Source organism: Pelodiscus sinensis, chromosome 6, assembly GCF_052426305.1.
Source record: "Pelodiscus sinensis isolate ZL-2025 chromosome 6, ASM5242630v1, whole genome shotgun sequence".
Taxonomy (NCBI): domain Eukaryota; kingdom Metazoa; phylum Chordata; order Testudines; family Trionychidae; genus Pelodiscus; species Pelodiscus sinensis.
The window spans coordinates 109372393-109387520 of record NC_143057.1 but is presented as its reverse complement, the minus strand read 5'-3'; the positions used below and the strand labels follow the sequence as shown (position 1 = coordinate 109387520).

The window sequence follows — 15128 nt, the reverse complement described above, 5'->3', positions numbered from 1 at the left end:
TCCAGAATGGGGTTCGTGTGTGTTTGGAGGAGAGGGCTCCGTCTGCGTGTGCAGGCACTAATTTTGGAATATCATAGTGGACTCCAGACTGGGGGTCAGGGTACAAGGGATTCAGGGTGAGAGGAGAAACTGGGCTGATGTGGTGGTGGGTTTCAAGGTGGGTGCAGGACCCCTCTAGGAATGCAGGCTCTAGGGTGGGACAGAGACGACATGTTTGCAGCATAGTAGGGGGGCTCTGGGTTTAGAGAGGCTCAGGGCTAGGGGCTGGTGCTCAGGGTTTGGGCATGGACTTTCTTCTGCAATCTCCGAGTTAGAAGTGCAGCAGGGTTGCTAAAGCAAGCATCCTGCCTGTCCTGGCACCATGGACTGCACTGCACCCCAGAAGTGGTCAGCAGCAGGTCTGGCTCATAGGAAGAGGTGCACAAGTGGGTCTGTATGCTACTTTCGCCCACAGGCACCACTCGCACCGTAGAACTGGACCAGCTTCTGGGGAAGCCTGCCATAGCAACCCTGCTGGTCACCCTACAACATGGGTGGGCAATAATTTTTAAGCAGGAGCCACTTAAAATTTTTTTGAAGTGGTCACAGGCCACCCCGGGAGGGGCGGAGACTTTAAACAGCAGTAATTTAAAGAGCTTGTGCCTCTCCTGCAGCTCCCATGCATCACATTAGCAAGAGACAGGATCTACAAGCCCTTTCAAAGCCTGCTATTTAAAGGGCTCAGTACTCCCAGACTCGATGATAGGATGTTGCTTGGGAGCCAGGCGGCAACCAAGCCCTTTCAACAGCTTCTACTGAAAGGGCTTGCCGGTTCCCTGTGTCTGTTGCCTGCCAGCCATAGGGAAGGCACAAGCCCTTTAAATAGAAGCAGTTGAAAGGGCTTGCGTGGCTCCAGCTCCCAGGCAACACACTAGGGGGCAGGGCCTGGAAGAGCTCAGTGGGACAGATCAAAGGCCTAGGTGGGCTGGATTTAGCTTTTGCCCACCCTAGTCGTACAGCAAGGTGACTCAGTGCCTGACATTCTGTGATCCACTACTGGGTCATGATCCTTAGTTTGAAAAAAATCTCTGTTCTATTCATTGTCATCTTTCTATTGTGGTCTATGAACAAAGTCCTGAAATCTCTAGTACACTTACATGTATCTGTGCACTCAGACATGCACCCATGCAAATAACAGTTTACGTGCACAACTCCCCTCTCCCCCCCACACCCTCTCCACAAATGAGATATTACGGCGGGTTTGAGACTACACGAGAGAAATGCAGACTGGGAATGATAATGAACCTCCCCTTCGCAAAACACTTCATCTCCTTTATGTCATAATTGACAAAAAGTTGATAAATATTTATTCATCTGTAACTAAGCCCAATGTAACTAATGCAAGATAGCTATTCAATTAGTCAGTAAGAGTTCCTCTGCCTTTGAAGTGTAGAAACAGTCTCAGGGTCTGAGTTGCTAGCTGACTCCGGGCTTCATATGGTGGTGCTGCCCCTTTGAAACACCCCCTCCTTTTCCTCCACTCCTTGATGCCTCTTTCTGATAGATGTAAGGAGGGGGCGGGGAAGGAAAGAGGAGGGCCCGGAGCAACTAGTCAACTAGCGTGCTGACATAGTCAACTAGTTGTTCACATTCCTACTCCACAGCTCCCAGGGCACATCTACACAGCAGAGCAGAAGTCGAATTAAGCTATGCAATTTCAGCTACATCAATTGCGTAGCTGAAGTCAAAATAGCTTAATTCAGCTTTTGGCACTGTCTACACAGCAGGAAATCAAAAGAAGAACATTCTTCCTTCCACCTCCCTTACTCCTAAAATTAGGGTTACAGGACTCGGAGTAAGAAGTCCTCCATCTTGACATGATTTTGAAATAATGGCTTGCTGTGTAGATGCACATTTTGTTATATTGAAATAACATCGGTTATTCTGAAATAACACTGCTGTGTAGATGTACCCTCAATGTCTTGTGGCAAAAGCTGAATTCATATAAAAGAAGAGTTAATGCTAGCCAGAAGAGGAAAATATGGAGACATATTCAATACCCACTCTATTTAGGGCATGTGATGTCAGATTGTTAAATTCTTCTACGGCCTTATGGTCTTGTAGATTCTGCACGGCATTCGGACACTGAAATAGTCACAATGGCAAAAGAGCTCTCCCAAGACCATATCCAATTCTAACTAGTGTCATTAAGCCCCGAACAGATCACTGCAACTGTTTTTATCTAAAATATGAGAAATCTCTGAGGAAGATCAGATTACAAGTTCACTACTCTCTGCACTGAAAGAATATAGTCCAGTTCCAGGTAGGGATGTGAATGTATACACTAGTAACAGATGAGCCTGGGGTCATCATTTAACCTTCATGGTTACACACAGCCTCCCCAAGCCCATCAGTGCTGCTCCCTCTAATACAGAGACAGCAGCTGGAGGGGAAGCAGGAGCTGGTACTTGTGGGGGGAGGGGGCAAGAGTGGGGAGGGGTTTCATGTTTTTCAGCATGTTTGACATTTAACTAAATAAACACATTTTAACATTCCAGTTCAAGATCACTGAATGGATTCTCATTTGAAAAACTGTCTCTCTGTAGCTACGACCTCTTTCACTGAAAGAGTGAAACTGTCAACCAATAGGGGAAGACGCAAGATGTTAACAGGAACTAGATCAGGACTTTGGAGCTCTTTTCCTGATGATATAAGGAAGGTCATTAACTCCATCATATTTGGAGCCAAAGTAAAACCCCACTTATTTGCTCAAGCCAGTGATGGGGAACCTACAGTTTACTTGGATCTGACCTGCATCAAGCCTCAGATTCAGTAGTGGTAGGTGCCAATATAAGAACTTCAGGATCACAAGAGGGAAGGATTACTTCACACGGTGCCATTTGTACTTAGAAGCTCTTAACATAACATTTTTTTAACTGTCAAGAGATTTATGTTGCAAATCAAGGTACGTACAGTGAATTTTTGTGCGCTATACCATTACACATTATACATTCTGTTCAACGTAATGGAGTACTTATAGCGGTTACCTTAACTGGTCATTTCAATAATGTAATTTTTCCCCCTTGTACACTGTAACATTATAGCTATCTAGTTTATGTAAATAGTTTTAATGAAGATTATGTAGAAATAATTAGTGCGCAGCACTAAGGAAATAAAAACATGTACTCAGTTATTTGTGTATAACATTTGAGCACTTAACAGCTCTTGTTTCCTAGTCCATCTCCAGTTTACAAATTTTTCACTCACAGTTTATGTATTACAAATTCAAAATCTTATAGTGCTAAATAGGAGATAAAAGTAATAGACTTCCATGCTTTTTTAATCACCTAATCAGTTCAAGGACGTGCTCTGTTTTCACAATTTTAAGTGTAAGTGATGTTATGACTGTTGCACACCTGAATTACATATGAATTACCTAAACTCAGTCCCTAACACTTCAAATTTAGAAGGTGAATTATAAATGTATTTTATCTTTAAAATGTTTTATTAATTTTACATGTTAAAATACTTTAGATTCATCCATCATACAAATAATATTAGACAAACTAGAGCCACAGCAAACAATTTCTATTTCACTTACATTTTCACCTTTCTTTTTTGTCATTGTTCATAAATGGAGGAGTTCCCTAGTTTATTTCTCTCTGATCCAAGTAGTTCTTGCGTAATGTACATAATTTTTCGGTTGCAAAACTGCATATTTAGTCAGTGTATTCAGGGTGCTAAAAGGATTGCTATTTGGTCTTTAAGTTTTAATATTGCAATATTAAAAAAATATAAATTAAGATAAAGACTCAGATCCTAGAAAGAAAATAATGCAAAGAGATTATTGTATCTTCATCCATTTCCAGTGAAGTAAATGGGATTTCACATAATCATAAAGTAGAGATTTAATAGTGCAGTCTATCTGCTTGTCAGTTAATGCTATAGACTACTCGCATTTCCTCCCTCCCTTGCCAGTAAATTTTTCAGCAGGATGAACAGTCTGGCTTATGCCCGGTTTGGGACCTACTCCCTACTCTTGTGATGGATTTTTTATTTTGGATTTGATTTTCCAACACAATTAATATCTTCTTGTCTTAATCTGTCTAGTATACAAAGGTTATGCAAAATACTTTTTACTTAATCTCATTTCACATCCATATCTGTGAAGTCTCTCTCTCACTTAGAGGAAGGCAAGGTTTGACATTAAGAAAAAGTTCCTTTCAGGGTGGTTAACTGGAATAAATTGTCTAGGGAGGTAGTGGAATCTCCCTCTCTGGAGATATTTGAGAATAGGCGTTAGATAAATGTCCATCAGGGATGGTCTAGACCATGTGTTCACAAACTGGGAGGCGGGCCCCTGGGGGGTGGGGGTGAAGAAATTCCAAGGGGGGTGCGAGGTGGCCCAGCCACAACCCCTCCCCCATCATTCCCACCCCACGTTTTGCTGCTATTTTTTGGGGGGGGGGGGGCATAAGGGTTTCTCAAAAGTCAAAAAGGGGGCATGATGCCAAAAAGTTTGGGAACCGCTGGTCTAGACAGTATTGGGTCCTGCCATGAGGGCAGGGGACTGGACTCGATAACCTCTTGAGGTCCCTTCCAGTCCTCGTATTCTATGTTCTATGAATTCTTGCACTAACATATCTACAAAACAATAACCTGCATTTGTGAGGGGAACACAAAATATAAAGACTGTTTCAGCACTAATTCCTAAGATCCTGTTTAAAAATTGATTCTGTAATTAATTCTGAAGTCTCATCTCCTTCCAATGAAGGAATTTTGCTGTTTGCTTCAATGGGAACTTCCATCCCTCACTCTTAATTTTTCATTTTGTCAACTCAGCAAGATCCTCCCACCCAATACAAAGGGAATATTAATTATTTTGTGATAGTCTACAGCTCAAAACTACAAACCTGCAAGATTCAGTAATTTGGGATACAACAAAACTGTAAAATGTGTATTTAAGTAGTGTTTGTCATTCAGAGTTAAGAGTGGTGTTTACAGTTTTCTTTTGGGTGGTAAAGGATTTTTGCAGTTTTCTCAGCAAGTCATTTGCAACTAAGACTGTAAGTGCCATATATGCTTACTGTGCATAGTAACAACATAATTGGCAGACCTATCAAGTCTCACTTATTAATGAGGGAGGTTCTTTGCCTTAAGAGCTGATCTCTCACATTTTATGTTTCAATTCTGTACTTCCAGAAGAGGATGAAAGCAACCATCTCTAATTTCCAATATGCATTTTTCTATTTTGAGTTATTTCAAGGGCACTTTTCAAAGTCTCCTCTTGTGATCAATTTTGGTAAACATTAGGGTTATTAGATAGCCTGTGATTGAACAATCATGTAACCGCATCAAATTAAAGTGGTTACACAACTATCTGACAGTCCCAAGAGATGGGGCAGGTGGCCAGTGCACTCCCAGCCTCACTCCCAAGGAGCCCCTGCCACCCTCTGTTGTTGCCTCTCGCAGGGTAGGGGTGGGTAGCCAGTCCACAAGGGGAACCAGTTTAAAAACCCTGCGCTCTAGCCCGTCTGCAGGGAGTCCAAGCAAGGGGATGGGAAGATGGGTCCGCAGAGCCAGCATGCAGAGAGAGCAGGCTTAAAAGCTGACTCCCTGTGCGTACTGGCTCCTATCTACCCTCCTCACCCTCCCTGCAGCTGACTCTCTATCAAGAATGCATGAAGTTGACAGGAGTAACCAATAAGTCGAGGTTTAGCGGTTAATCATGAGGTTGTCTACAAGTTGACATCCTTAGCAAACACCAGACATAGATTGGAAACGATCTCAAGGCTCCTTTTAAACATAAACCTTCCCTAAATCATCCGTCAGACGAATAGTTACATTATGCATACACCTTATCTATAGGAACACAGGATTGTATTAGCATCAGATTACCTCAACTTCTCTCTTGGTTAGCAACAAAACATAGGTGGATAAAATAAAGACTCCTAAGGGTAGAGCCTGTCTTTACTACATTTGTACAACTCTTAATAAAAACTGTTTTTGTCCCATAGGTGCTGTCATCATCATAGCTGGAGACTGAAAATAATTACTAGGTACTTATCACCTTTTGCCCACCAACCCCACTGACCAACTCCTCCTGGGCTCCCCCAGTGCCTCCTGCCTACAGGAAGTGACACTGAGGAAGCTCCATGAGGAAAGGCGAGGAGTAAGGATAAGGTGCACTTGGAGGAGGATACAGGAAGAGGCTGCAGCTTGGTGAAAAGGGGGGTTGAATGCTGACAGGAAAAGGCAGGGTGGGGGCTTTGGGAAGGGGTAGTGTGGGGACAGGGCCTGGGTGGGAGGTTGACCTGTAACACAAACAAATCATTTTAACAGCCCATCAGATCACCTATCCGAAATGTTGCCACTACTAGTAGACAGTGTTGACAGAGAAGCCTTAGTGAAAAGGTCAGTCCATAATTATAATTATTAGCATGCTAATACTTTACTGAAGTGTTTTTTCAAGGCTCCTTTGCATTTTGTAAGCCATATGTAGTTATACTCCGAGCTCCACTGCTGAAACTTCAAACCTCACATCTGAGTAGAGACACCTTTTTGTGGGAATGGGTTTTAAGGGTCCCTTCCTTTTTCTCCCTTCTGCAAAGGTTTTAATTTAATATAGAGAGAGGCTCAGAAAAATAAAACCCTACATTCCTGGTGCTTCAACTCTCCTTCATTGACCAGGTTCCCCCAAGAGGACTCTGCAGGGTAACAAAGACTCTCCCATCTCGCAGAGAGGGAGAGAGTCTGTGTGCGTGTAAATAAAATCCCTTCTCAGCGGGAGGGGATGAGAGGAGGCGGCAGCTCTGTCTCCCCAGCGTCACAGACTGTGAGAGGCCATTTTAATTTAAGGGCCTAGGGATCTGCCGCTGCTCCTCCTCCGCACGGAGCCCAGCTCCACCCCCACCCCGCACCCACCCCAGAGAACGGGGAGGCCCAGCCGCACACGGCGTGGGGCAGAGGAATCCCAGGCAGACGGGGGCGGCCCCACATGAGCAGCGGGAGAGGGGCTCCCGGCGGGCGGGGGAGTCGGGCGCCGGGCACAGGCCCCCCAAGCCGGGCGGAGGGCGGGGCGCTCGGTTACCTATACTGGGCAGCAGCCCCGCTGTGGGTGAATCCAAAGTAGTTGCCGGTGGCCATTTTGGCATCTTCCCCCAACCGGCTGGGCACTGCGGCGGCGAGGCGGCGGCGGTCGCGGCCATGGCGAGAGGCCCGGCGGGCGGGGAGGGGGGGGGAGAGAAAGGGAGAGCCAGCGAGATCAGACACGAAGCCTCAGGCGGCCCCCGCGCGCGGCCCGCACGGCTGTCCCCCTCCTCCCCCCCCAGTGCGCCGTTACTCACCATAGGTGAAGGATACTACCGGGCATATGGGAATCATGGGTCCGGGCTGGCAGCAGTGGCGGCGGCCGCTGAACTCTCAACTCTCACCCCCCTCCCTCCTCACCGCCGCACTCTCTCCCTTCCCCCCACCCACCTACAGCCTCAACAACGACGGAGTGATGGGCGAGCAGGCCTGGCTAATGCGCGTGCGGCGAGTGGCTCGTTGGGGCTGATGGGAGATGTAGTCCCCGCTCATCCGGCCGTCACGCGCGATGTCGCGCATGGCTCCTGGGGCGGGGAGGAGGAAGCTGGGGAGGTTGGCGCGGTGACAATATGCGATCGCGGCTGTGCGGCGGCTGATGGGAAATGTAGTTTTCTCCTACTGCTTCTTCTCCAGCGTCAGCAGACGTGAAGAAGCTTATGAACAGGCCCAATGACGTATAGCAGCAACCATCTCAAACACACGGTCGGTTTTTTCCCCTGGGGAAAGACGTTCATTTGTTTTGCACTCCCGTGTTTTATACTGAACTGCATGTGGCTGTAGTTCCGTTACCCCGTTCTCTGTACATGTCCACATATACACAGTCACCCATTATATAATATAACATTGAGAGTAGCCATTCACCTTGTGCCATATGCTATCTCTCCTCACCCTCAACTTTTGCAGGTCCATCACTCCGACCAGATGATATTTGCACGCACCAAAGGAATAGCCACTTACACCTTTATCCTGCAATAAGCTTCAATCAGGCCCCAACCAGGGAACATCTTTAAAATCAATGAGGTATTAGACAGCTTCAGGGTTCTGCCAATGAGGCCCTGATCCTGCACACAACAAACGGATTCCTTATAGCCATGTGAGGATCTACCAGCACATCATTGCATGAAATTAAGAGGCCACATAGGTGGATCCCTTTGCAAAGCTGAGGCATAAAGTCCATAAACTGCTCATTTCACTCTCAGAAATGGATCCATAGAAGATTCCTTTGAAAACATGGGTTTTAGGGTTGACCCAGTATGAACAGTTTAGAGACAATTAATATGATCAGCTTTTGTTAGTAAACTTATTGTCCCAAGAGTCATCAAAAAACCTAAGCCTCCAAATATATGGGCCCAGGTTCACCATTTGTGTAACTGTAGTCAAAGCTATATTCAGTAAGCTAGATGCATTTATTTCTGGAATGGACTATATTGACCTTAAGACCCAATAGCTGCAGCAGCTTCAATAAACTAACAAAGGTCTGTCAAGTTGCACTCTTAAAAATGTAATTTTAAAGTAGACAATTAGAAGAATTTCACAAAGTGTAGAAGGATTTTGCTCTGTATTTCAAACAGATTTTTTTTAAAAAAAACTTTAAAAACAAGCTTTTTTAAAAAAGTTTTTGGTCATATCCCTTTACAATTATCACAGCTTGAGAGTATCTACTATCATTAAAAAACAATGACTCCCAAATTATTTTAACAGCTCATTTTTACCATTTATTTCACTATGGACATTTTTATTTATAAAATAGGCATAATTAAAAAAAAGAATCTGATTGTCTGTGCTTCTGCCTATGCATCTGTGATAGTCTAATCATATAACTTTCCACACAATTATTAGCATACCAATAGCACCAAATCACTCCCCCTGCTTTGTAAGCAAGTGGAGTAGCTTCCTAAGAGGAAATAAAGTTATGTACTTCTTGTTATCTTCGTTCCCAGTCCCACAATACCCACTCAGGCAGAGAAGGGAAAAAAGTCTGCACAGGTAAGAGAATCAACAAGGTGAACATAAGTGCTTTAAAGCTTCAGAGGGGGAGGATAAACTTAAAAAGCAAATAGGCTGGTAGCACTTTATAGACTAACAAAAAATGTAGATGGTATCATGAGCTTTCGTGGGCACAGCCCACTTCTTCAGATAACCAGAGTGTTGGATGTCCAGAACCAAAACTACTTCAATTATCACTTGGGTCCTCTCTCTGTGAAGAAATCAACTGGTAGTTAGAGCCATTTAATTGCTCTGCTTTCAAGCCAGCTAAAGTATTTATCCTGCAAGAGGGTTTACAGCGGTGGTCCCCAACCTTTTGGGGCTGCAAGGCGCCTGGAGCTCAAGAATGGCTCGGGCTGGCCCTGGTCACTAGGCCGGTGCACATAAATGCCATGGCGCCCGCAGGCACTGCATTGGGGACCACTGGTTTACAGAAACTGATACCTATGTACAGCAAAAGTCAACAGAACTAGGAATTAAGTCCCTTACAGCCTCAGTTGGAGTCAGGACACTTATTTTTAAGTCATTTTGTTTCTAAGAAATTCTTGACTTAATTTTCCAGAACTGGATTTAAAAGTTTACAGTATTTGGGAGTCTCTTCTCTACTTCATCCTTGAAATTTTTCCTCTTCTGACAAATGATTGCCAAATTTGTGTAGGACTATGTACATAGAAGATGCTTATCCACATGGTTTAATTTTGACTAATTCTTCATGCTTATCTTGTTTTAAAGAGACAGTAATATAATCACTTAAGATAAAGACCTTAACTTGTTATAAGAGTATTTTTTAACATCCTCAGAGCAGCAGGGTAGGGATCTACTTTTAGAAAATTCTGTAGTATTTTCTTCAAAATGTCAGCACTATTTGACTAAGCATTACTCCTCAGCAATGCCCTGCTAAGAGTGTTCATACTCCACATAGTCACCAGAAACCATTAAGTGAACTACATTCATTATTTACATGAATAAGTAGCTTGCAGGATCTGGTGCACAGAATGAATTGCAGCATTGGACACACTAAAAGCTCAAAGAAACCCCACATCTTAATGATGGAAGTTATAATCCAAAGCAAATCTGTTTTATTATTTTTTTCTGATAAACTCTTCTCATGGCACTTTGAATGGAAGCTGTGTCTGCATCCTTGAAAAGGAAAGCAGTGGGGGAGGGGTCAGGAGGAAAGTGCGAAAGGAGGTGGGAAATGGAGTAAGCATGTTAAATGGGTATCTGCAAATATTTCTTAAATAAGGAAAGAGTTCTGTCCCACCTTTTCACCCAATGAGATACTACAAACACAGACAAACTATTTTAAGAGATGGAAAACTGTTGTTGGGGGACAAAAAATAAGCATGCTGCATGTTAGCCCATAGGGTAAATTCCTTCTTTCACCCTAACTTAAATACCCTGTACACCAAAAAATAGATAGGAACACAAATAGAAAGTGGATCTTTAATTTTGTCTCCTCAACTTGGGAGCAGGAGCAAGAGAAGATCTCCATAGTGAAATAGAAAAAGAAGCAGTTTAGCATGTACCATCCATTCTCATGATTTAATTTCAGTATCATGGTACCCAGACAGGATGAAAATATCTGCCACTGTCACAACATTGCACGATGTAGGTTTCTCTCCATCTCTTCTCTCCCCACAAAACCAGTCTCTTTGGAAGCTCCCAATATCATAGAAAAGCAAACCTGAAGTGGACCTGAAAGTTTTTGTTCCAGGAGCAAAAAAGGCTTATTTAAAATATATTCCTGCAGACTATAGGTTGTACCTCCCTAAACCAGGACTCTCAGATCCAGTGTTCCTTGGCCAGAGAGCCCAGGGCAGGGAGACCAATGGTGGGCAGGTGGCTCAGGCAACATGGAGAGCACAGTGCCAGAGAGCTGTGTCGCAGGGAATCCCACTATGCATCCAGGAGTCCTGCGGTAGGGGGCGCTGGCAGTGTAAGTAACCCCACAGCTGGGGATACATCAGTGCAGGGAGCTCTGGTGGTGTAGCCAGGAGTCTCGTGGGAGGGGCTCAGGCGGCGCAGGGAGCTCCAACAATTTATACAGAGCTGCTCCCTGTAGCAATGTGCTACTTATGGAGGACTTAGAGTTCTACCGATAGCATATCATTTTAGGGAGGAGCTCTGTATGAGACACCGGCGGAACATCCAGGAGCGTGGCCAGGGCTGAGGCAGACCGGTTTGTGTGTATGGTGGGGAAGGGGGAGGAGTGGGGCTCAGGCAGCATGGCTGGAGCCCTGTGGCAGGGGGTTAAGGCGGTCCGGAGAGCACTGCAGCTGGGAGTCCCAGGGCCGAGGTGTGCAGCCAGGGCCAGCAGCACAGCTGGCTGAGGGCAGTGGGGCTGGCTAGGGCCAAAAGCGAAGTCAGCATATGCCTGGGAGGCCATTGACAGGCGACCTCCCCAGTCTGGCAAATTCCCTTGTTCGGGACTGGTCAGGTCTCAGGGGTGCTGGACCATGGAGGTCCAACATGTATTAAAGACCTCATACTGGACATCCCCACTATAATTTGCCCTGGTATACATCCCTTCCACAATAAAGTCATTGACTCTTGCGGAAATTGATGAGTTATAAGTCCTCCTGTTTTCCACTCTTAAGCCATAAAAAAACCCCACCAAATTTGTGCAAATTGAAGTCAGCCACAAGAAAAAAAAACAACACCACACACACACACACACACACACACACACAACTGGCTAGGTCTACACTGCAGGCTTCTTGTGCAAGATCGGCCATTCTTGCACAAAAACTTGAGGAGCATCTACACTGCAGGCGCATTCTTGCACAAGTAAATGTACAGTAAAGCATCAGAAGAGGGGGCTTCTTGCGCAAGAGTTGGGATTGATCCTGCCTAGAGCAGGGGACTGGACTTGATGTCCTCCTGAGGTCTCTTTCAGCTCTATGGTTCTATGATTCCTTTCCCCCTGAGGAATAAGCCCTGTTGCGCAAGAGGGCAATGTAGATGGACAAGAGGGGCTTCTTGTGCAAGAAACCCCTATGGCTAAAATGGCCATCAGAGCTTTCTTGCACAAGAGAGCATCCACACTGCCATGGACGGTCTTGTGCAAAAGCACATCTCTTGCGCAAGAGCAAATGGCAGTGTGGATACACTCTTGTGCAAGAACTCTTGCGCAAAGCAGTTCTTGTGCAAGAAGCCTGCAGTGTAAACGTAGCCAATTTGTTTTCTTCAAAATATATCTTTTTAAAAAGGGCTAGTTAGTTATCTTGCTGTAAAATTACCCTGCTTCCACACACACCTTTTTAAGACATGAAGAAAAAGCCTAATACGAACAGTACTAATTCTCTTCTCATAGGTTGTATCTACATTGCATGCTTCTTGCGCAAGAACTGCACTTCTTGCGCAAAAACTCGCCGGCTGTCTACACTGCACGCATATTCTATATTTTATACATTTCATATTACAATTATAAAGCTGGTAATTATAATTCATAATGCATGTGTGACACAGAGAACCAATAACTGTATAGTGTAATAAAATCCTTCACACTTTCTCTCCTCAGCCCATTGTTTGTCGTCATTACAGGTTGCATAGGTCTAGAACCTATTTTGGGGTAAGATAGTGGAATTAAACTAAAGCCTTCAAACTTTCACTGATAATTGTGAGCTTCAATACATTCTAATTCATGTGAAAAAAACTAATGAAAAGACTAATACTACAGACATAATAAAAATACCTTGTTAAATACCTTGTTCTGCCTTGTATGGTTTTAGGAGTAAAGAACCATGTGCAGTTAATTACTGCTATATGGCTAATGCAGATTTTATTGGAAAAGTTGCAACATCATATTTTCCCTCATTCTCATCCAAAAATCTAAGCATGCTAGTTAAAATTTCTCCCTCTGAATGCAAAGTCAAGAGCCAACCCCACAATATTATTTCCAGACAAATTATTAGTATGTGAAATGAAATGAATTTATCATACAATTAAGGAAATTCATGAGAGAGAGAGAGAGAGAGAGAGTTTGGATAGAGAATACACACTATGGTAGGTATTTTAAGGGTTCTGAAAGTGAAATTGAATCATCTGTGTCAGCAAGTAGAAAAAGGGTTTACCTTGGGAGAGTAAATCTTCTTCAAATTTTCTTAAAATAGCTAGAATATTTCTTTCTTTTGACACAGAACGATGGATAGAACTAAAAAAAGATAACTGGGTTAAGTAATGAAACAGCACTCAAAAAGGAACCTCTATTCACAGGAAAATGTAACATTAGAGCCCTCACTTGAACTAAACATTCCCATCCTGAGACCGCTCTGCTGCTTAGAACTATTGATACTAGAAGGGATTTGAGTGCCTGCTTGGAAATATAGCCCAGGTGGAATGCATTAACTAATTAAGAACCATAAGGGAATATCCTTGTCTCCTTTATTTTGATTTCTTCCAGTGTCAAAGTCCTTGATTTAAAGTACAAATATTATTTAGCATATGCCTTATCAACCATTCTCTATTTTGATGTGAATTTAATGTCCATAAAAGTTTCTTGCATTAGAACTAAGAAATAAAATCTGTTAGCAGCTTAGAATACTTGCACATTATAAAAAAAGTGTGCAGGTATTTTTATTCTAAGAGTGTGTTAATTAGGTAAAGGATCTGAAAAAAACACCTTCCATATTTATCTAAGACTCTTTTGTATATTCCTAAAGAACACCTACCTATGGAAATACAGGTCTGTTCTATATTTATGCAGTCTTTCTTACTGTAATTTAAAGTAATCATAAGATCCTGCTGAATGTATTTGTGGCTGTGGGACCTTGCTAGATGTTGCTTTTATTTCCACCACAACTCTTGATTCAAAATGTGACCAGCTGTGCATGACTCTAATTTCAAATGCACATTGGCTGCAGTACAGGTTGAACTTCTCTTGACCAGGACTCTCTGATCTGGCAATATCCCTTGGTTGGGAGCCCTGCAGTACAGCTGCCCTGTGGCAGTGAAACCTGGAGCACTCCAGTGTGAGGGCTGGGGAAGGTAGCAGGGCTGACCAGGGGGCTGGAGCCCAGCAGTGGGACTGCCCAGCAAGACCAGGAGGTAGTGGGGTTGCTTGCCTGGCAGTACAACTAGGAGCCCTGCAACCCTGCTGTCGACCAGTGGCTCAGCTGCGCAGTGGGACTAGGAGGTAGTAGGGTTGCCTTGTGGGGATGGGAGCCTGACCGGAGGGCTGCCTGGTGGTGGGGCCAAGAACTCAGGAGTGGGACTGCTGAGTGGTATAGCAAAGAGCCCGGCAACCCTACTGCCATCTGGTGGAGCTTCCAGGTGAGGTTGGGAGGCAGTGAGGCCAACAAGGATTAAGGGGTGTTTCGGAATAGCGCTCTATTTTGAAATTATCTTGAAATATGCTATGTAATTTGTATAGCTCAAATTGCATAGTTTATTTTGAGCTATGGGTGCAGTGTATACATACCCTATTAGAGTTGCTGGGGCCCAGAACAGAAGTCTGAAGCCCTGCTGCATGAAGTTCAGCCGAAGCCTAAGCAATGTAGTCTTTTAGGCCCCTGTGGCATAAGACCCCAAACAATTGTCCTAATTCCTACCCCTTAACACCGGCTCTAGTTTTAATATGCAGAAAAGCAATTATTGTGGCACAAGTGGGCCATGTAGTTTTTATAGCATACTGACGGGGGTTTCAGAAAGGAAAAAGCCTGAAAACCTCTGTTCTAAATTGTAGCAGATAATACCTTTTGTAATCATTCCGTGGACGCTGGGCCTGCTAAATGACTGAACTGGACTAATGCTAGAATATCCCTTGCCCTGTTCCTCTCCCTACAACCTTGTCCTACCTCTTTCTCCTGAGGCCCCACTTCATCCACTCCTCTTTGCTGCCCCACTGCTCATTGTTTTTACCTTCCCACCCCTCTGCCCAGGGCAGGAGGGAGAGGGACTCGCCTGCAGAGCCAGGGCTGCCTGCAGGTAGAAGGGGGCTCAGGCTGCATGGGGGCTGGTGTGGCTGCTGAGCTGGCACCTCCCTACCGCAGCTTGGCAGATGTCGAGTATCTGCGCAGTAGATTGCACTGGATATTATCAGGTCCCCTGTCCAACCAGACTTTCTGGACGAA

General features: G+C 44.4%; 1 protein-coding gene across 3 annotated transcripts in view; it reads right to left on the bottom strand.

The window, feature by feature from the left end:
* The window catches only part of ZFR (zinc finger RNA binding protein), a 54936-nt gene extending 47423 nt beyond the window's left edge, over nt 1-7513 (bottom strand). For 2 of the 3 annotated variants that reach the window (XR_012904961.2, XM_075932589.2), the window contains exons 1-2: nt 7326-7513; nt 7070-7154 (exon numbers count right to left, since the gene is read on the bottom strand). Coding sequence is in view for 2 of the 3 variants with exons in the window: in XM_075932589.2 (XP_075788704.1) it covers nt 7070-7154; nt 7326-7362 (122 nt within the window). In the remaining variant the exon portion in view is untranslated. The remainder of the gene's footprint in view (nt 1-7069; nt 7155-7325) is intronic. The other variant, XM_075932590.2, reaches the window with a different exon arrangement.
* Between the last annotated feature and the right edge of the window lie 7615 nt (nt 7514-15128).